The sequence below is a fragment of the Canis lupus genome, chromosome 28 (genome assembly GCF_003254725.2).
Source record: "Canis lupus dingo isolate Sandy chromosome 28, ASM325472v2, whole genome shotgun sequence".
NCBI classification, from domain to species: Eukaryota; Metazoa; Chordata; class Mammalia; order Carnivora; family Canidae; genus Canis; species Canis lupus.
The window spans coordinates 24,827,950-24,849,064 of NC_064270.1; the positions used below are offsets into that span (position 1 = coordinate 24,827,950).

At 42.0% G+C, this 21,115-nt stretch overlaps 1 protein-coding gene across 10 annotated transcripts in view; it reads left to right on the forward strand.

Moving 5' to 3' along the window:
- The first annotated feature begins 3,745 nt into the window (after positions 1 to 3,745).
- Positions 3,746 to 21,115, forward strand: part of PLEKHS1 (pleckstrin homology domain containing S1) — a 33,644-nt gene continuing 16,274 nt past the window's right edge. For 3 of the 10 annotated variants that reach the window (XM_025467278.3, XM_025467279.3, XM_049103100.1), the window contains exons 1-12: positions 3,746 to 4,028; positions 4,278 to 4,372; positions 5,745 to 5,791; positions 10,285 to 10,373; positions 10,485 to 10,591; positions 11,192 to 11,326; positions 14,065 to 14,140; positions 14,837 to 14,962; positions 16,974 to 17,099; positions 18,169 to 18,275; positions 19,259 to 19,465; positions 20,204 to 20,305. In XM_025467278.3, coding sequence (XP_025323063.3) covers positions 5,764 to 5,791; positions 10,285 to 10,373; positions 10,485 to 10,591; positions 11,192 to 11,326; positions 14,065 to 14,140; positions 14,837 to 14,962; positions 16,974 to 17,099; positions 18,169 to 18,275; positions 19,259 to 19,465; positions 20,204 to 20,305 — 1,103 coding nt within the window. In that variant the 5' untranslated portion in view covers positions 3,746 to 4,028; positions 4,278 to 4,372; positions 5,745 to 5,763. The remainder of the gene's footprint in view (positions 4,029 to 4,277; positions 4,373 to 5,744; positions 5,792 to 10,284; positions 10,374 to 10,484; positions 10,592 to 11,191; positions 11,327 to 14,064; positions 14,141 to 14,836; positions 14,963 to 16,973; positions 17,100 to 18,168; positions 18,276 to 19,258; positions 19,466 to 20,203; positions 20,306 to 21,115) is intronic. The other 7 variants (XR_003144227.3, XM_025467274.3, XR_003144228.3 and 4 more) reach the window with 6 other exon arrangements.

Below are 21,115 nucleotides of genomic sequence, written 5' to 3' on the forward strand. Positions count from 1 at the left end.
AGTTCTGGCAGTCATTTTGTTGCCTCCTGGCCCCAGAAGAAGAAAGAGAAAAACTCCAAGTGAATTGAAGCAGAACACAAGCATAAATTTGGTGTCCTGATTCTAGATCTGGTGGGGATTGGCTCCATCATGATGTTTGTTACCAGGTTCTCTCTTAGATGATTTCTAAGCCTGCTGGGGCCTCTGTTTATTCATGTGAAACATAGAAAGAATGACCTGGTGCCCACACTGTCACTATGTATTTTGGAGAGTCTTCAAAATCGGGGAGCTCAGCCCCTCTCATTAGAGGTGAGACTCATGCACAAACTCAGTTGGAAATTGCAGACACAGCACCATTGATTTATTTGACAAACACTTGTAAAATACTTACTACCTTCCAAGCTCTTACTTTGTAAGCTCTTTACAAATATCTGCTTATTTAATCCTCGTCACAATTTAATCAAGTAACTACTATTATCATTCTCACTTTCAAGAGGAGGAAACTGAGGCACCGAGATGTTAAGTGACTTCTCCAAGTTCACAGAGCATAGCAGTGAACCTGGAAAGTTTGACTTCATGCTCAAAAATAGTACGCTGTCTTCTTTATTACCATGCCTTTTTTTTTTTAAGACTTTCTCTCCTTCTAAACTCCCTCCCCCATCTCTATCCCATGGGTCAGTTTCTAATGTTCAAATCATAATGTCTCTCGATCAAAATGATCTCCATTTGCACAAGACCATTTAATGTAAATTGATTTAAATAGTCAAGGGAATATCCGTTTCTCCTAACTAGTGAGTCTAGAGGAAGGATGGAATTCAACCATGATTTGACCCAAAGTTTGCCAGTCATTGAGAGGAATGCTCAGCATCTCTGTGACTATTTCAGCTCTATTCTTTCCTTATGTCAGATTCATTTTCGTGTTGGCTCCCCTCAAGGAAGCAAAATGCTCTTCCATCCACACATTGCACCACCCAAGGGAAGAAAGGGAGCCTTTGCCCCAGCATCCCACTCACAAGGTAGGTTCCTTCTGCCTCTGAACCAGTGGGTGAGGCCAAGGCTGGGATCAAGAGAATGTCTACTATCCAAGAGTCACATGTGCCCCAGGGATAACTGGGGAGTGGAAGGGTAGGAAGGCTTCAAGACCTAGATGAAGTGTCACCTCCTCCATGAGATCTTCCTCTTGAAGGAGGTTTCATCCTCTTCCATCTGTGGAAGAACAGCTTCTTCCTCTGAGTTCCCATGACTCCTAATCTGCATTTTCTGAAAGCCCTCACCACTTCATATTCTTCATTTTGGATTCCTTTTGGGACATCTTCACTTGCTTCTCCAAAGCAACTCTCCACTAGTCTCCACTCTTCTCTGCTATGTTCTGCACCCCAGAAGATGGACCATTTCTCTTTTTAACTCACTCCCATCAGATTTTCTACTCTATACCACTCCACTAAAATAGCTCTTGCCAAGGTCATGATGGCCTTCACCTTCCCAGATCCAGTGACCAGTTCTCAGTTCTCATCTTGCTCACCCTCTTGGCAACATTTGACGTGAATGAACCCTCCCTCCTTCTAAAACATTTGCTTCCACTTCCAGATACCACATGCTTCTGTGTTGTCATGTACTCCTCTGCTCCCTCTAATCTCCTTTGCTGGCTTCTCCCTATCCTACCCCACCTTTACCCACCTCTGCTTTCTCCATGAGGGCTGTAGTTTTGACAGTAGCCATGTTTGTCTTCCTACAACCACTGCTTCCATGTCTTGGAACCTCACCTACAGCTACCACTCTTATCAGAATCTGGAAGAACTGCTCCCTCCTCTTATCCCAGCAGGCCTGGAGGTGGTAAAGGCTTCCCATTATTACGAGACACTGAATGCTTCTCCACACCTTGTTGGGTCTTAATCAAGCCAACACCTCTATAGATGGTTCCTTCAATAACTCTCTTCCTTAGAGTGTGCTATTCCCTGCTAGGACTCTAATTAACACTCTGCTTATTATTGCTATGCCACTTATCTCCCATATTAGCTTATAAAGTCACTAAGAACAAAGTCTGCATTTAACTCTTCTTTTATCCCCAATAATGCTTGCTATCCAACTGGTACCAACAAATGCTGAAATAAAATATTCTTTGTTATTAACTGCCTTCAACTTGAACAGAAAATGAAAGTGATAAAAGCATTAAAAAATACATGCACACACAACATACACACATACACACACACCCCTCCCAGGGCAAAAGGCAAAAGAATGAAATAATGCTAAGGGCTGAGTTTTGCCTGATTCTTCAAATTCACAACTTATTCAAAATCCATATGGAACATGTTTTTTTTTATTTTTTTCCCCTCCAGGATCAGAAATGAAAGATAGTTAATTCTGTTACAATAGAAATTGAAGTACAAACAAACTGAGAAGCAGGGTAGCCCCATTGCTGACCAATAGGAGATCTAAGAAACATAGGGTGCCAGGAGTTGCCTCATACCCTATGCATGAGATGGGCTTAGGGGAAAGAAGCTACTAGGTGGAGTCCCAACTTTGGAGAGTCTCCTTCCTACTTTGCTGTTTCTCTCTCTATTGTGAGCTACATTGCCACCCCTTCCCTACCTGATCCCATTGCTCTAATGCCACCCAGGTGGCAACTTGCTCCATCTTTCCAGCCAACTTGCTCCATCTTTCTTCAATCTCACCAGTACTTCCTCCCTAGGAGTCCCCTTTTATTCTCTCTCCTCCTTATGCCCCTCTCATTCCAGGCTTTTGCAAATATCCTAAGTTCCCTTACTCCTTTGTCTATCCGTGGTATCTCTCTGGCAAAAACAAAACAAAACAAAAAATATTAGCCTGAAATAAACCTCACCTCTCAGCTCTCCCATTCTGCTCCTGAACAGCTGAATGCCAATAAAAAACAAAAACAAAAACAAAAACAAAAACAAACAAACAAACAAAACCACATCAGTCAGGCAGAAATCTTGCTAAATTCAAGGTCACCAATTTCAAGAGACTCTTAACACTTTCAGCATCAAAAAATACTTGTAGAGTGGGGAAATACATGAGGAAGAAACTCTGGAGATTCTGAAATGAATGCACTGCATGCAGATAGAGGAGCAAGCAAAGAGACAAAACAAATAGATCAGTACAGAAGAGACCAAATGAGAAGAGTACATTGGAAGCAATAAGAAGAGAGAATTTCAACAAGGCTTGACTACTATTGCCTCTTGTGAGCAAAATTCTCATTTTTTAAAAAGATTTTATTTATTTATTTGAGAGAGAGTCAGAGCACATGCACACAAGCAGGGGGAGCGGCAGTGGGAGGGGTGAAGCAGGTTCCCCACAGGGTAAGGAGCCCAGTGTGGTGGCTTGATCCCAGGACTCTAGGATCATGACCAGAGCCAAAGGCAGATGCTTAACCAACTGAGCCAACCAGGCACCCCCAAAACTCTTATTTTTAAGAGTTGTTTTGTGGCTGTAGAGGAGAGCCTGCCTTATGCCACCCTGTTGATAACAACTCTGTTATGGATGAAGAAGCAGATCATCTGGAGGCCCTTGGTATGTGCAAGTGTGTTGGAGAAGTCGGGCTTTTGTTTCCTCATCTGGAATCCTCCCTACTTTCCCCAGGAGGGACACACTGAGAGGGTATGGATGGGTGGGTAGCAAAGGAATTGTTTCAACAGCAATGAATGTATGAGGTCAAGGCAGGGCTGACACTGTTCTCAATAAGGAGCATTGTGACTATGAACAAAGGCTAGTGGGATTTTTCTTCATTTGTTTGCTTTCATTTCTTCATGCTAGACAGCTGGAATGCCAGGGGCAGTTCTGTGCCAAGCCACAAAAAGGATGAAAGCCCAGGACTTCCCCTAGGACAACAGCTTCCATTTTAGCTTAAGGCAAGCATAAAATCTGCCCTAAGGTAGTAGTTTAGGAACTTCCTGTTGGTTCACATTTCAAACAGATTATATTTAATTTTCACCCTACCACTCAGAGCTCAGAGTGAACAGGGATAAGGTCAGGAGACCCAGGGACGGAGTACTCTGCTAAGAACTGAACCAGTGACCACCTGGCTTCCAGTAAGTACTGCTTGGTTTGAATGTCTTAGGTTCTCAAGGCTGTGGTAATCTGAAATTTTATTTGAGCAAAATTGCTGTTTTGGGTTCTTGGTTCATAACTGTAAAGTCAGAAGGAAATCGGATCTTTTGGTATCACACTCATCAAATCCCAAATGACATTAAAATAAACAGGTTATAGGCAATGATAGTGGGTACATTCTCCTGAGTGAGATCAAAGAGATAAATCTAAAAGGCTTTTTTTGTTTGCAGGCAAAAACAAGAAATGCAAGTAGAACTGTGAAAAGGTTTAATTCTTCTTTCTTAAATAGAAGGAAAAACAAAGCGGTTCAGACGACAACTCTCAGGTTAGAATTCCGTCTCAGCTTCTTTTTAATTATGTGGTCAAAGGCAAATTGCTTAGTATCTCTGATAACTGTTTTCTCATCTGTAAAATGGGTATTATACCATTGAAAAAGTAATGTCAGTTTTATAGTATTCTATGTAAAAATATATGTAAAATCTATATATTTTATAAATAAAAATATGAAATTAAATGAGATTTCATATATCATGTATAATTTTGCTTATGTAACATAAGCTTCTGCTTATTTTGCTTATATAAGCAAAATTTATATAATAGGTTTCTTATATAATGGATTTCACATTTATATACATGTACTGGACTCATTATGTATAATATGAAATTAATATATATAATATGAAATATATATTACGTAGGAAACCCAGCATTTATATATATGGACAAATGAATCTTGAACAATATGGGGGTTAGGGGTGATGGCCCCCCATGCAGTTGAATATCCACATATAACTTTTGACTCCCCCCAAAACTAACCACAAACAGCTTACTATTAACCGGAAGCTTTCCCCGTAACAGAGTCAGTTAACACATATTTTTGCATGTTAACACATATTCTGTGTGTTATATATAGTATATATGTAGTATAAAGGGCCCTTTGCCCCCTCCCGTTTTCCTGGCACTGCCCTGGCACTGGCCTGCTTGATGCTTCCTTCTATTTTGAGAGTCTTACTAATTCAAGGTAAAAATTGATCACCAGCACATCCCAGGTGTCACAGATCTCCCCTGCCCTGAGGCCCTTTACCCTGTGGGATCCCCCTTCTCACAGGACCCCACAGGGGTTAAAGGATTGCTGGCACAGCTGCCCAGGAAGGAGCTCTGCCTCTTGGAGTCAATCTCACCCCAGAGCCTGGCAGACACCTGAGGCAGTCTGAGAACAGGGATATGCCCTGGTCCTTGCTCTTCAGTTTCCCTCTGGAGAAAGCAAGTTCCTGGCATGGAGAAGGGCTTATCTCAGGCTTCCTTTTGGCTAGTAATGCTTTCTCAGCTGCATTGGGTCCACAGCCTCCTGCCCTCTGGCCTGTTCTTGTCTCTCCTCCTTGGTGCTGTTTCTGGCAGGGACTTTGTTGTCAGAGTCACTTATGGAGCAGGAGCAGAGAAAGTCCAGGGAACACAGCTCCTTCTGTCACACTTAAGCAACACCTCGACAGAACTGCCATGTGAACGCAAGTTGCTTGGATGTGTCCTTATTACTGTGGCTACTCTCAGCCTTGGGAGCAGAAAGGAAAGCAGGAGGCTGATAACCCAGTACAGCAACATTCACAGGCACCATCCTAAGGCTGCATGATCGTGGCACTCATCAGTGAATCACATTGTTGTTTAAGGACTAACTGGTGTTTAACTCTTCCTTTTGACAGATGAGAACAGACAGCCATAATGGAACCCAAACCTCAGAAGAGTCCAGGTATCCAGGGGGGTATACTCTCCGAAGTAAAAAACTTTATTGAAAATAACCAACAATTCTCACCAAGCTAATCAGGGTACAGAAGACAGTTTAGTGAGGCTAATGGGCAGCATTTCTGGGACAATGACTCTTGGTATGGAGAGTGGCAGGAGCTGTCGGATTTGGTTAATTATTTTGTAAGAGCTCACCTATCTAGAAATTTGACATTTTCTGATTTTCATTAACCAAATGTTCCATCTGTTGCTTGGAGATGGTACTAAAACCCAGAAAAGACTGAAGAGTATTTCATAATTTAGTCAGAAATTCTCACTTGGAAAAATTGCCTATGTTGTTATCATAGAGGTAGCTCGAGCTATATTATTCAAAGGTCCTTGTTCATGTTCATATAGTTCATTGCAGGTGGGTAGTTAGGAAAGCTGAGTTTAGGATGAAATAATTTAGAAATCAAATTATCCAATTCAATTGAAAAATAAGTATTTTGGGGATGCCTCGGTGGCTCAATGGTTGAGCGTCTGCCTTCGGCTCAGGGCGTGATCCCGGAGTTCCATATAGGGCTCCTTGCATGGAGCCTGCTTTTCCTGTCTCTGCCTCTCTCTCTCTCTCTCTTCTTCTCTCTGTGTCTCTCATGAATAAGTAGATAAAATCTTTTTTTAAAAAGTATTTTTGAATATCTATTCAAAGCATCTATTATTAGTAAGGCCACTGTGCTTCATACTGCAGTAGATATACAGATTAAGTAATAGGGTCATTGCTCTCAGTGAGTTTACAGATTTTGTTGGGAAGTTAAGATCAACACATGTGAGTAGCTGTATTGAGAAGCTAAGATAAGCACAAATAACCAAGTTATGACAGGAATCATGAAATAAGTGTGAAATGTTATGGGAATCTGAGGAAGAGCTTGTAAGTAGTTGTGGGAATCCAGAGAGGCTTTATGAGAAGGCATTTAAACTACACTCTGAAAGATGCATAGGATTTTAAAAGAGATTGGAAAAGGGAACAACTGAGCAGAAAAGGGATGGCATGAACAAAAGCAATGCGTGGGTTAGAGACAGGATGTGTCAGAGGACAATGAGTATAGAAAGTAGAACGGGGAAGTATAGAGGATGAGGCTGTGGCACTATCCTGTGCCAGACCTTGACCTCATATGGCCAGGAATCCTTGAAGCCTTTTGAGCAAGAGAAAGGTGTCATTAGATTTGCATTTTAGGTTGGTCATACTTTTTGAAATAGCTTTTTGTGGTGAAAATGATATACAATAAACCACATATTTAAAATGTATAATTTGTGGGGATCCCTGGGTGGCTCAGCGGTTTAGCGCCTGCCTTTGGTCCAGGGTGTGGTCCTGGAGTCCCGGGATCGAGTCCCACATCGGGCTTCCTGCATGGAGCCTGCTTCTCCCTCTGCCTGTGTCTCTGCCTCTCTCTCTATGTGTCTATCATGAATAAATAGATTTTAAAAATCTTTAAAAAATAAATAAAAATAAAATGTGTAATTTGATAAGTTTTGATATATGTATATGCCTGGGCAACCAGCACCACAATCAAAAAACGGGCAAATGTATCACTCTCAAAAATTTTGTGTTACTGATTTCCAATTTGATTCCATTATGTTCTGAAAATATACTTGGTAAACCTTCAGTGCTTTCAAATTTATCGAGACGGGTTTTATGGCCCGGAATATGACCTATCTTGGTAAATGTTGCATATGCCCTTTAGAAAGGTGTGCAATCTGCTGTTGTTGAGTGTTCTAGAAATATCAATCAGGCCAAGTTTGTTGACAGTGTTGTTCAAGTCCACTATATCTTTATGATGTTCTGCCTATTTTTCTATCAGTTATGAAGAGAGGGATATTGAAATCCCTGACTGTTATTGTGGATTTGTCTATTTCTCTGCGCAGTTCTATCAGTTTTTGCCTCATGTATGCTGAAGCTCTTTTATTAGGTACATAAATCTGTAGCATTTTTATGTCCTCTTGATTAATTGACCCCTTTATCATTATAAAAAGATCTTGGTCCCTAGTAATATGTTTTTTGCTTTGAAATCCATCTCAGTTCCCCTTTCCTATGTTGGAGCCTGGAAACTCTCTCAGGGGAACAGTAGGGCCCACCTTGATTGCTTCCTGTCTTTTAGGGATCAGTGACTTTAAATGTCCATGCTCAGTGTCTTGAAAACCACTATTTTATATATTCTGTTTTGTAAACCTAGTCCCTGTTATTCTCTCTTTGCCCCAAGTGCTAGATCAGTCATATTTGTCATTTAGTGTCAGGGGTACATCAAGGATGGATTTGAAGATGTCAAGACTGGAATTGGGAGGTCAAACTGGACCACCACTGAAACACGGTGGAAAACATATAGAGGTTTCAAGTTCATGTGAATTGAAACATACTAAAAATGTTTGAAGGTCTTGAAGGAAGTGCTGGTAGGAATAGAGAAATGGGGATGGATCCTGAAGTATTCAGGAAGTGAAAATAGGCATGATTTAGTAATTGGCCATAAGGCTGATGGAAGGCTGAGTTAAGGTGATTCCTTAGCATAAGTTCTGGAGAAAACAATGCCATTGTCATGGTCAACAAATACCGTCAGGGTTCTTGTGCCCTGGAATTGGTAGTCAGTATGAATACTGGGGACACCCTGGAAGTGCCCAGCCAAGGCAACATCTTCACAGATATTTACTTTATTTAAGATTCTGCTAATTGTAGTGGCACCTGGGTGGCTCAGGCAGTTAAGCGTCTCTTGATTTCGGCTCAGGTCATGATCTCAGGATTCTGAGATCGAGCTCCACATCTGGCTCCATGCTAGGTGTGGACCCTGCTTGAGATTCTCTCTCCCTCTTCCAATGGCCCTCCCCGTCTTAAAAAAAAAAGATTCTGCTAGTTGTATACAATGTTATTAGACACACATTTTCATAAAATATCTACATCTGTTGAACCCTCTAAATTTAATACCACCAAAGAGCCTCTATGTTATAGGCAGATGAGAGACTGGTTTATTCAGCATATGATAAAAGCTAAAATTTCCTCTGTTATTCATAAGAGCTACTCTTCAGTGAGCCCTAGTGGGTGCCAGGCCCAGTCCTGAGAGGTTTCCATGCATTAACTCCCTCAGTCCTCACCACAAATCTCTAAGGTCAGTGCTACTGTCTCCATTTTACAGATGAAGAAACAGGGAGATTTAGTGATCCAAGCTGTTCTATAAATACTTGTTCAGTAAATAAATCTGTGATTTATGTCCAAGGCCAAACAATGATTTTAAAGAGGAGCTAGTTGCAATATTGTTGCCTTCCGTTCTTCTTTTCTTTTTCCTTGTGTGTGTATGTGTGTGTGTGTGTGTGTGTGTGTGTGTAGGGATGAGGAGTGAGGAGAACTTAGAGTAGTTCCTGAGCAAGGAGAAGGAGGCAAAGTGAGGACAGCTGCCTAAGAATTACTAGATTCTAGGGGCACCTGGCTGTCTCAGTCGGAAGAGCATGTGATTCTTGATCCCAGGGTCTTGAGTGTGAGCCCCACACTGGATGTAGAAATTACTTAAATAAATAAACTTAAAAACATGTTAAGAAGGGGGCACCTGGGTGCCTCAGTGGTTACGCATCTGCCTTTGGCTCAGGTCATGATCCCAGGGTCCTGGGATCCAGCCCCATATCGGACTCCCTGCTCAGCCAGGCATCTGCTTCTCCATATGCCTCTCCCCCTGCCCATGCTCCCTCAATCTTTCTCAAATAAAGTCTTAAAAAAACTATTCTAAAAAAAATGTTAAAAAAAGAAAGAATTACTAGATAGACTATAGTACAATGTCCCCATTAACTGTGCTCCCTAATCCTTATTCTGTTTTCACTTAATAAAAAAAAGCTCTAGCTCTTTAGTAAAGGCTGTCTTTTACCAAACCACGGACAAACTAGAACTACGGCCTGGATGTGAAAGCAAAACCAAGCTGTTTTTTTTTTTTTTTTCAAATAAATTTTATCTTAACAACATTGTGTTTTTCTAATTAATGAAAGGAGTGCATATGTCTTGAAGACATTTTTGAAAATACAGGGGAAAAAAACTATAAATTTCAATACTTACTGAGAAGCTATTAACATTTTGGAGACCTTATGATTTAATCACTCTGCCACCTGATTTTCAGTAGCAGGTGGTTTTGCTTTTGTTTGCTAAGCCAAGGCAAAGCAGAATTATCCTGCTCCTCTGGCTCGCTCTTCAACAAGGATAGAGACAAACCTTTGCTCACATCTAGAAAGCCAGCAACGGTGCCCCCAGAACTCAGAGCTAAACATTAAAGAGCTGCTACATGTCATCTGAAGCAAGGTCCTGGATGTGGATGGATAAGAACACTGTTGGCCATTTGGTTTTCTGTTTTTATGGCCTATCCTATTAAAGATGTCCTTTTTCATAACTGAATAATTTGAAGACCTTTCCAGAGGTAAATAGTGTTTTCCAATTGAAGCAGTTCTTTTCCACAATTTACAGGGAACAAACTGAGTCTGTTCACTTTCTTTTATTAGGCAAACGATTTACATTTTATTATGAAAATGAAGTCTGCAAACAAGATTACTTTATTAAATCACCACCTCCTCAGCTTTTCTTCTCCGCTGTAAGTATTCACCATGATTTAACAGGCCTCCCACCAGGCTTATGAACATTTTTTAAATCCTTTCTCTTCCTCTGAGATTTAACTAAGATGCAAAATGGTTTCATTTTTCAGTCTTCTTGGAAAAAGCGGTTTTTCATTCTTTCAAAGAGTGGGGAAAGGAGTCTTTGTCTTTCCTATTACAAAAACCAACATCACCGAGGATCCATTAAAATTGACCGGTGTGTATCCAATCGGGAAAACTGTTTATAACCGTAAATACTAAAAGGTGCATGCAAGTTGAAATCTAAATCATTGACTGGAAGAAACAAAGGCTTCACACTTACAATAGTTGTTGCTGAAAAGAAGCTAAAATGAGGAATGTTTTGAGTAAAACATAGCTAAATACCTATTTTGTATTGTATACTGTAGTTCATAAGTTATTAATTAATAAGCATCTAGTTACAAAAAGTTTCAATTCACTTAATTTATGGATGAGAGCAGATAAAATCATCATTTCATAAAGCCAAGATGGATTTTTAAAAAAGCATTTAGTTTGGCTTCTTTGTCCTTTCAGAAATTATGTACAAAAAGAAAATTAGAAAACATGATACTTTGTAGAACAAAGAATCTACATGAAGAAAGAATTTCTGAATTAAGTTTGAGGCTGAACAAAATGTTTTCAATCAGTGACAAACCAGATCTAAACTTTTTATCTAAAATTATCAGACAACCTCCAAAATGTCAATTAAGCAGATCTAAATTTTATTCAGTTTGAAACCTAATATAAAACATTAGTTCTCACGTTTAAATGTTTAATACTCTATGTCTATATCTGACAGAAATTCCAGTGTAGAAGTTGGCATAAGTAGCCATGAAAAAATGCAATCTGTACATAAAATGTTTAAATGCTGCTCTGATGAGGTGATGTCCATCAGAACCACCAACAGGGAATATTTCCTCATTGGCCATGACAGGTAAGTGGTAAGATAGCACAGAATATTTCCCATGCGCACAATATAAAAAGACAAATAAAACATTTTTTAAAGATTTTTATTTATTTATTTATTCATAAGAGACACACAGAGAGAGGCAGAGACACAGGCAGAGGGAGAAGCAGGCTCCCCACTGAGCAGGGAGCCCAATGTGGGACTCAATCCCAGGACTCTGGGATCATGCCCTGAGCCAAAGGCAAACGCTTAACCACTGAGTCACCCAGGTGTCCTGACAAATAAAACATTTTAAACCAATAAACAATAAACATACTTTGAACAGAAGCCCAGAGCCACATACTGTTCAACACCATCTTGACAGTCTTCATTATTTGTCAAAATACCTTGAAAAGTCACAGTATTCATTTCCTAGGGCAGCCATAACACCACAACTGGGTATCTTAGAACAACAGAAATAAGGGGGTTTGGGGGACAGGGCACATGATGTCATTAGCATTGGGTATTTTTTTTTTAAGATTTTATTTATTTATTCATGATAGACAGAGAGAGAGAGAGAGAGAGAGAGGCAGAGACACAGGCAGAGGGAGAAGTAGGCTCCATGCTGGGAGCCTGACGTGAGACTCGATCCCGGGTCTCCAGGATCACGCTCCGGGCCAAAGGCAGGCACCAAACCGAGCCACCCAGGGATCCCCAGCACTGGGTATTATATAAGACCGGTGAATCACTGACCTCTACCTCTGAAACCAATAATACATTCTATGGTAAGTAATTGAATTTATTTATTTTTAATTTAATTTATTTATTCATGAGACACACAGAGAGAGAGGCAGAGACACAGGCAGAGGGAGAAGCAGGCTCCTCGTAGGGAGCCCGATGTAGGACTTAATCCCAGGACCCCGGGATCACAGCCTGAGCCAAAGGCACACACTCAACCACTGAGCCACCCAGGTGCCCCTTAAATAATTGAACTTAAATAAAAAATAAATTGAAACAAATTTAAAAACAACAATAGAGATGCGTTGTCTCTCTGTTCTGGAGGCTAGGCATCTGACAGCAGGGTGTCACAAGGCCACGCTCCCTCTGAAGCTCTGGGGAAGGTCTGTTCCAGGTCTCTCTCCTAACTTCTGGTAGTTCCGGGGCTTGTGGCAGAACCGTAAAGTTCACACAGCCTTCTCTCCATGTGTGTGTGTCTCTGCATCCAAACTTTTTATACGGATGCTTGTCATACTGGATTAGGAGGTCAGTATGGGGGATCCCTGGGTGGCGCAGCGGTTTGGCGCCTGCCTTTGGCCCAGGGCACGATCCTGGAGACCCGGGATCGAATCCCACATCGGGCTCCCAGTGCATGGAGCCTGCTTCTCCCTCTGCCTATGTCTCCGCCTCTCTCTCTTTCTCTCTGTGACTATCATAAATAAATAAAAATAAAAAAAATAAAATTAAAAAAAAAAAGGAGGTCAGTATGACCTTGTCTGAGCTAATTACATCTACAATAACCCAGGCCGATTTCCAAATTAGGTCACATACTCAGGTACTGGGAGTTGGGGCTTCAATATCCAAACTTTGAGGGGACACAATTCAACCCATAACCCTACCACCATCACCCCAGATGCATCTCATGTAAAAGAACCCAATACACAGGGGCACTTGGGTGGCTCAGTCGGTGAAGCATCCAACTCTTGATTTCAGCTCAGGTCATGATCTCAGGGTCCTGGGATCAAGCTCCCTGCTCAGCAGGGAGTCTGCTTGTCTCCCCCACCCACCCCCTCCACTGTCTACCTCTCCCGCTCTTAAATAAGTAAATAAATCTTAAAAAAAGAAAAAAAAAACCTAACCCAATACACAGATATCTGCCTAAGCTCCCTGTGTTCAGGAGGGGCAATGCTCATCCCTGAAGGGGTCTGTGGTTTTTAAGGGGGGGGGCGGTCCTGGTGCTAGCAAAGGTGCCTTAAATGGATCCATTATAGATGATCAGCTGCTTGGCAGAGGCTGAGGTCAGGGGAGGAAGCTGTCAGAGGAGGCAGCGCAAGCTAACACCAAAGTACGAAGAACCTTGATCTGTTGCCGACGAAGCTCAAGGCCGAAAGCTCTCTTTTTTACATTGTCATGAAAAGTCAATAGAAAAGAATATGTGAGGGATCCCTGGGTGGCGCAGCCGTTTGGCGCCTGCCTTTGGCCCAGGGCACGATCCTGGAGACCCGGGATCGAATCCCATGTCGGGCTCCCGGTGCATGGAGCCTGCTTCTCCCTCTGCCTGTGTCTCTGCCTCTCTCTCTGTGTGTGACTATCATAAATAAATAAAAATTAAAAAAAAAAAAAAAAGAAAAGAATATGTGATTTATATAAATTCATTCCAACACCTTCTTCATAAACACATGCGTTCCCCAAAGGGAGGCACACCTGGATGGCTACACAAAAGTGGCGCTGACAGGTTAAGGGGCCCGCTTAAGAACACAAAGGAAATCAGTGTCAAAGCCCAGAGCTCCAAACCCTATGATTATTACCGTTATTTTCCAGTGTTCTTCCCATTTCCCTGAGCTTTCCTCACAGAGGTGGCGTGAAGATTAATTCTAGTGTGCAAATGTGGAGGTGGTGAGGAGCCAGTGGGTCGTTTAAGCTACTTTGGAAAAAAAAAAAATCTTTATTTCCCTGGTACTTGCTCCCACGGCCTGTTCCAACCTTAATAAAAGAGCCCTTCTCCGGTTCAAAAGGAGCACAGGTGCTATTGTTGCCACACGCAGCTGAGAATTTATTCCTATCAACAGGGAGAAGATTAAAGACTGGGTCTCCTTCGTGTCTTCGTTCTGCTGGGATGTGGAAGCAGCACGCCAGGATACAGAGGTGACTCTACATCACTAATGAAATAACAGTGAACCCCACCCCTTTCACGAGGACACAATGGCAGCTTTTTCTTTTCCTCCTTAGCAACTGGCCTCAACACAAGGGATAAATAAGTGAGAGAATGTACAGCCTTGTTATTTTTATGATTAAGAGTAGGGGAAAAAATACTTCTGTCGTTTTGCAAGAGACCTAAAAATACAGACACTTCCAATCTTCATTACTGGGGTTGGAGGAGCGAAAGGTAACTGTGGCATTTTTTCAAGAGTGGCCGAAACTATAGTACTTGCCATGATTGTCATGCAAGGTGCATAACGGCTGCCTTTTGAATCCACTGGTAGACATGCCTTGGCTTCCCTCTCCCTTGGCCTCTGCTTTCATCATAAGCATTGAACAACTTAGAAAACGTGCCAATTCAAATGAGTAGAGCCAAGGGGCAGTGTGCAGAGGGACATAGGCTTAAAAAGACAGGTAGAGGGAAACTCAGGGCATCTGCAGGCCCGGCTGAGAGTCCTCAAGGGTTTGGAAATAGGAGAGAGGCATGATCACGTCATGTCTTAGTGAGTTCCAGAAGGCTGGCTGGGGGGTATAAATGTTAGTGGTAAAAGACTGGAGGCAGGAAGCCCAGCGACGAGGCTGTTGTTGAATTCCAGGTGAGAGATCGATCATGCCCTGACTGCAATATTCCTTTTCCATAAGCAGGAGAAATTCTCATCGGGTGATAAAAGGCCCTCTTCAGACCCCAGCCCTCTCTTTGATCCTTCCAGCACATTAGAGGCTGTCACCAGAGGCTGTCAGACACCAAGAAACAGTCTTCCGGATGTGGTAATCAGGCTTGTGTCTACCAATCAGGACGCTTTGCCTGGGGGTCAGCTCATGCTTCAAAATTCTTACGATGTATCTGACACCTTCCTCTGAGTCCAAAGCACCAAAAAATGATGTTTAGCTCTAGTGTTGATCTTATGTTCAGGCTGTTTCTTATACCGTGAATGAGCCTTCCTGCATGCGCTGCCTACCTCGAAATGTATTCATTCATTCTAGGTGCTTCTTGCATGCATCTGGGCATGTGGGGTGGAGAACTTTCCAGCTAACCCAAAGCCTACCTGGCAACCTTGGTTTCACTTTACCGCAGAGGGCACAGATTACTTCTATAAAGAGATTCCTGAAACATCACTTGTTTTCTGCCACACAACCTATACTTCTGGGGTAACATCAAGGTTCTTTTTTCTTTTTTTAAAGATTTTACTTATTTATTCATGGAAGACAGAGGGAGAGGGGCAGAGACACAGGTAGAGGGAGAAGCAGGCTCCCTACAAGGAGCCTGACATGGGACTCGAAATTGGGTCTCCAGGATCACATCCTGGGCTGAAGGTGGCGCTAAACCGCTGAGCCACCCGGGCTGCCCAACATCAAGGTTCTTATTAATTTCCTTCATTTACCCAGATTGATCTTGTTTTTCTCTCTGACTTCATCTTTACTTCTAATGAAATCCATTTGAGGGGGGAAAAAAGGACATCTGGCCCTTGAAGATGACTTGTGATGATACTCTGCTCTCTCAGATTTGTAATCTTTCCAAGTTTGGATAAATGGGCCGAGTAGTTGTTTGTTTGGTTGTTTTTTTTTCTTCTGCTATGGATACCATCTTGTCCTTTCGAGATGCAACCACTGACTTTCCCTCCTCCCTGGGCCCCCAGCACATCTTAATATGGCATAACCTCCTATTTTATCTAGTTGGGAGCTCTCCAACTATTTTAAAAGCTTTCTGCAGCAGATCGAATTCACCCAGCCAAACACCTCATTTGGTATTTGTAGGAAATGGGTTGTAAAAGAGAACTCTTTTCAGTAAATTATGTCTTGTTTTTCACTCATGATATCCCTTCTGCCTAGAGATAACATGGCTGGTCGTCTTGCCCTTTTTTCACGCTCTGTCTTCGAACTCAGTGCTTTTTCAACCAGTCCCAGTTAAGATTATCGTCTGCCTTGTTGGGGTTTGTTGTTGAAATTAGGTGGGAACCCTTCTTCCTCCCTAGCTCAGCCTGGTCTAGCCTCATGATCTTGGCCCTGGAAAAATGGACACAGTTTAAAGTATTATGTTTTTAAAATCACTTTTGTTCAAGGACTTCTTAGAGCACATTCAAGATCTTGTCAAACCCCCCCTGCTCTAAGGCATTGTTCTTAGAAGAATCAAGTTGTACTTATAACAATTTTCCTGGCATGCAAAGCAGCTGCTTTAGTAGTGTATTTTGTAGCTACTGTGGAGGGAAGGCAGTAACTAGTTGAACCTACATTACCTTGAAGACTATAATCCATACTATCACATGATCAACACCTAGCAAATTGCATTGCTATGGAAACAATAGAAGTATGTGAGCAGAACACAAAAGGGGAATATTGAGCAGGAAGAGGAAAGGTGCGGTGCCTTGACCACGGGCTAATTACCTTCTCAGATGGCACTGAGTGAAAACTAAGTAGGTGGGGGTGGGGGCCTCTGTTCCAGAGCTTCCTGCCTTAGAACACTGCCCCCTACTCCCACCAGAAAGAACCACTTGTTTGGAGATTCAGATCCCAAGGGTACAGAAAAGCCTGAATGATGGGCTAAATTTTTAAATCATCAAGGTGACCCAGACTCAAGAGGCAAGTTCAAGTTGTGTGGGCTTCCGCATGTAACCTTGGAAGATTCTCTGATTTTCCCAACACAATTAATCTATTACGGCTTTTCCAGAGAGCATGTGGTTTAATTCTGTCCCCTGCAAAAAAGCAAAGAAAGAGGAAAAAAAGAAAGGAAAGAAGGAAGAAAAAAGAAAAGAATTAATTCTGTCTCCATCTCCTCATTCAGCATTTAATGGGAAAAAAATCTCCAGGACTCAGACAAGCTCATTTACCACACGACTTCTTGTCAGAAACTACTGAAGATACAGAAGAAGAGAGTTATTATATCAGTCCTCAAAGTATTCTTTCGGAGGTAACCCCTTCCCTCCATTAATCCTTCATTCCTTGCACAAATATTTGCTGGGCCCCTGCTGTGTGCTGTTCCTGAGAGGCGCTAGGCTGGGTTCAGTGGCACAGAGCAATGAATCAGGCCCAGGTGACGTGCTCACAGTGTTGACGCTTGAACAGGAGCCAGCCACCATATGACACAGAAAGGGCTCCGCGCTGAAGAGAGATGCTTGTAATATGCGTGGAGGGCATGAGGGAAGGAAGGCAGGCGAGGTGATTTCCAGACAGAAGGCCCGCGAAAACGAAGCTGAAAAACCATTGAAAAAATACTCCCCCCAAAATTAAGTACAAAACTATGCAGTAGAAGTTCAGAGAAGAAGGAGACTGGCAATGGCTGAGGTGGTCAGAGGGGGCTGTGGGGCCTCACAAGGCCAGAGGAGAGGGGGCACTCCAGGTGAAGCCAGTAGCATGAAAGCTGGCTCTGGAAGCCCACCATTCACAGGGGAGCAGCAGGAAGACTGGCTTGACTGAAATGGATTTTTCCAATTATGGGTTAATGATTGATCTGTTGGGCAGGCAGTTAAAAGCCCTCAGGGTTTTTGAGCAATCATCCCCCCCTCACCCCCCCCCCCCAATGACCTAGCTATGAGGGGCTAGTTGAGAGCCTCCTGGAGCCAATATTTGCTAGGACCTTTACAGCTCCTTGAAGCAACTTGGCTAGCCTGTGAGCAGAATAGCCTGAGGCCAGCTCTGTGTTTGTGGGAGCCTCTGACCCAGCCAGGTGACATGATTCTACAGTAGCACTGGTTGGGAAAAAGAGTTTATATCATGAAGTGCCTACTGATGAAATGGAAAACTAAATAGCAATGTAGTCTGATAAAACACCGTATCGGAAGCACTGGGAGAAACCAGGAGGAGAAAACAGACTTTGTGCTGGGGAACCTCTACCAATTCAGTCTCCAAGAATGAGCACCACTGTTCATCCAATGGTGGATGTACTTACTATTTCAGGGCCCAGCACCATCATGGAAGGGGTAAAAAGGTATCGATTATTGGTGGATTTGCATCCTTACACCTGTTCCTCTTGTCTGCAGTTGGATTCTTTTATTGCTTCCAGTGATTCTGGTGAATCTCCTGAACCTGGTAGTCCAGATCAATTCATTGAGAGAACTGAGCATCATTACATGTCAATGAAATCCTGGTAGGTAAAATTGCCATGTTCTTTTTTTTCCCTAACGATTCTTTTTTTAAAAAATATTTATTATTTATTTATTTATTTATTTATTTATTTATTTATTTATTTATGAGAGAGAGAGTTCTAGCAAGGAGGAGAGGCAGAGGGAGAAGCAGACTACCCACTGAGCAGGGAGACCAACTCAGGGCTTGATCGCAGGACCCTGGGATCGTGACCTGATCCAAAGACAGCTGCTGAACTGACTGAGCTACCCAGACACCCCTAAAATTGCCATCTTCTTAAAATTGATTTTAGCTAATGCACTTTTATAGAAAAATTACTGTTGATATATTAATATAAAGAAGCATTACCATAGACCAAGTTCAACACATTATTCCATAATTCCAACACAAAAAGAAGTGAGAATGGCTTCTCCACCCACTGAGAGCCATTTAGTGACCTCCTCAGGCCATATTCTGTCCCCCGGGGAACTTATTTTCTATTCTTTTTTTTTATTTTATTTTTATTTATTTTTTTATTTTCTATTCTGAATTTATGTCTCATGCTCTCACTTCTGCCTTCCATGCCCTCCCACTGTAAAGGGTTATTTTGCCTCCATATCCATTTCAGAAGGAAAGTTTGTTGAATTTGATTCTGTGATTCTGAGGGTTGGGCACATACTTAAAGACCTTGTTAGTTTTCTTTTCTTAAGATTTTATTTATTTATTCATAAGAGACACAGAGAGAGAGAGAGAGAGAGAGAGAGAGAGGCAGAGACACAGGCAGAGGGAGAAGCAGGCTCCGCACAAGGAGCCTGACGTGGGACTTGATCCCGGGTCTCCAGGATCAGGCCCTGGGCTGAAGGCAGTGTTAAACCGCTGAGCCACCCGGGCTGCCCACTTGTTAATTTTCACATGACTCCTAATTACCAAAATCTGATTCACACACCATAGGAAGTTGAAAACAGACATGCTGAAGGAGGGTTATTGTATTAACTTCTTATACGCTAGTTTTTTCAGAGAGACATCCCACGAGTCTGCTGATAACAAAGAGGAATCCCAGGCCCTTCCAGAGATCCAGAATGAGAGGCTTCACTTGCAAGAACAGGGCTCACAAAAGGACTCTTGTCTTCCACCTGCCAATATGGAAGCACAAACCACAAATGACAGAAAGGAGCTGGCCTCACTTACTGTTGTGCAATTATCTATACTAATCAAGTAAAGCTCTAATTTCTAAAACTTTCTGGGCCCTTAGAGCAAGGCAGCCTTCCTTTTTTTTTTTTTTTTTACTCAGAGTTTGAATTTTAAAGTAGTTCCTAAAAATCTCCAAGTCAGCCAACATTTTGACCAGCTTCCCTTTCTCTCTGATGTGGTGTCCAAGGACAGTGAGTAACGGAGCTGGAAGCAAAGTGGTCCCCTGGGCTGTGGGTAGCATTTTCAAATAGTTCTAAAAGTTCTCCCTTGGCTAGTCTTTCAGGCCCTGGAACTTTGGATCACACCGAACTAGGTAGCATGTCACCCAATGTCTACCGTTAAAATTATGGGCACATAAATTGCATGAGGTTTGGGTATAGAATAGGAGGGTGACATGTAGGTTTTAAGTGATGCCAAGATGAGATTGTTCTCCATTTTAACTCTTTCCAGGGTCGTCTTCTATGGAATCATTTCTATGGAGAAATGAGCAGATGGATGTGATATATAATCAACTTAGTCCATTTCTTAAAAAAAAAAAAAAAAAAACAGTCCATTTCTTACACCACCGTCTGCCATCCACTACCACATTCCAAGAGGGGTGGGAGGGCATTAATGAGTAACAAATTCATAGTCTCCAAATTTGGGGGACAATCTTAAACTGGAAAATACCATCTTAGGTGTAGGAGGCCAAAGTATACTCAGAAAGTACAGTTTAGAGCCAGAGACAGTTTCCTGATGTGCCTTTCACATTTTATCTCATAGTAACATCCCTGATGAAGACCAAGTGGAGAAACTAAGTGTGTTCCTTTCTCCTTCTGACATCATCAATTATCTCACTCTCACAGAAGCTGCAGGACGGATATGGTAGGTTGGAGATCTGAGGATTCTTGATTATAAGTGGGGTTGGAAGATAGGGAGATGACAATTATATCTTAAAACTCTGTATGTGGCAAAACAGAGAGCTTGGACTGTGGTGTTGCTGTGATCACCAGAGGTCTTTGGTTGAGGAAGAAATAAGGGTGTTGCTGTTGGAGCTGGGAAGTGGGTTGCAGATAGGAGGACCCACAAGTACAGTCAGCAGCAAGTGTCTGATTCTTTGAAGGTAAGGAAAAGCAGAAAGGAATAGGTATGGCCCAAGGAAATTATTCCCAATCAATGAGCAGTGATTATCTGATAAATGAATGACGTTAATGAAGTCAACAAGGATATAAGGTCTAAAAGAAAAGGGTGGACCAAGGTCAAAGACTTCCAGATACCAGTTGGTCAAGGACAGATACAAAAGAGAGAATTTTCTTAAAATCAGCACTGTTTACGTAATTGTACATCATTTTTAAAACTTTGTAATTTATTTTGGTGGAAGATTGCATTTTTACAAGGCAAGAAAGCCCTTTAATGTAAAGGGATGACAAGTTATATAAGAGGGCAGGAAACACCGTCTTCCACTTTTCCAAATTCCCTATACTCTCAGAGGCTCAATTAATACTTGACTGAGACTGTAGACTTCTCTGTACCTGAGCTTGCCCATTCATGAGTTCATTTATTGTTCATTAGATAGTCATTGTATAATCATCATGTGCTCACTCTCAATAAATACTTATTAAACACCTTCTTGGAATTACATAGCTATAAAAATTTTTTTTGAAGGTAGCACTAGATGTCTGGGGTCTCATAGCC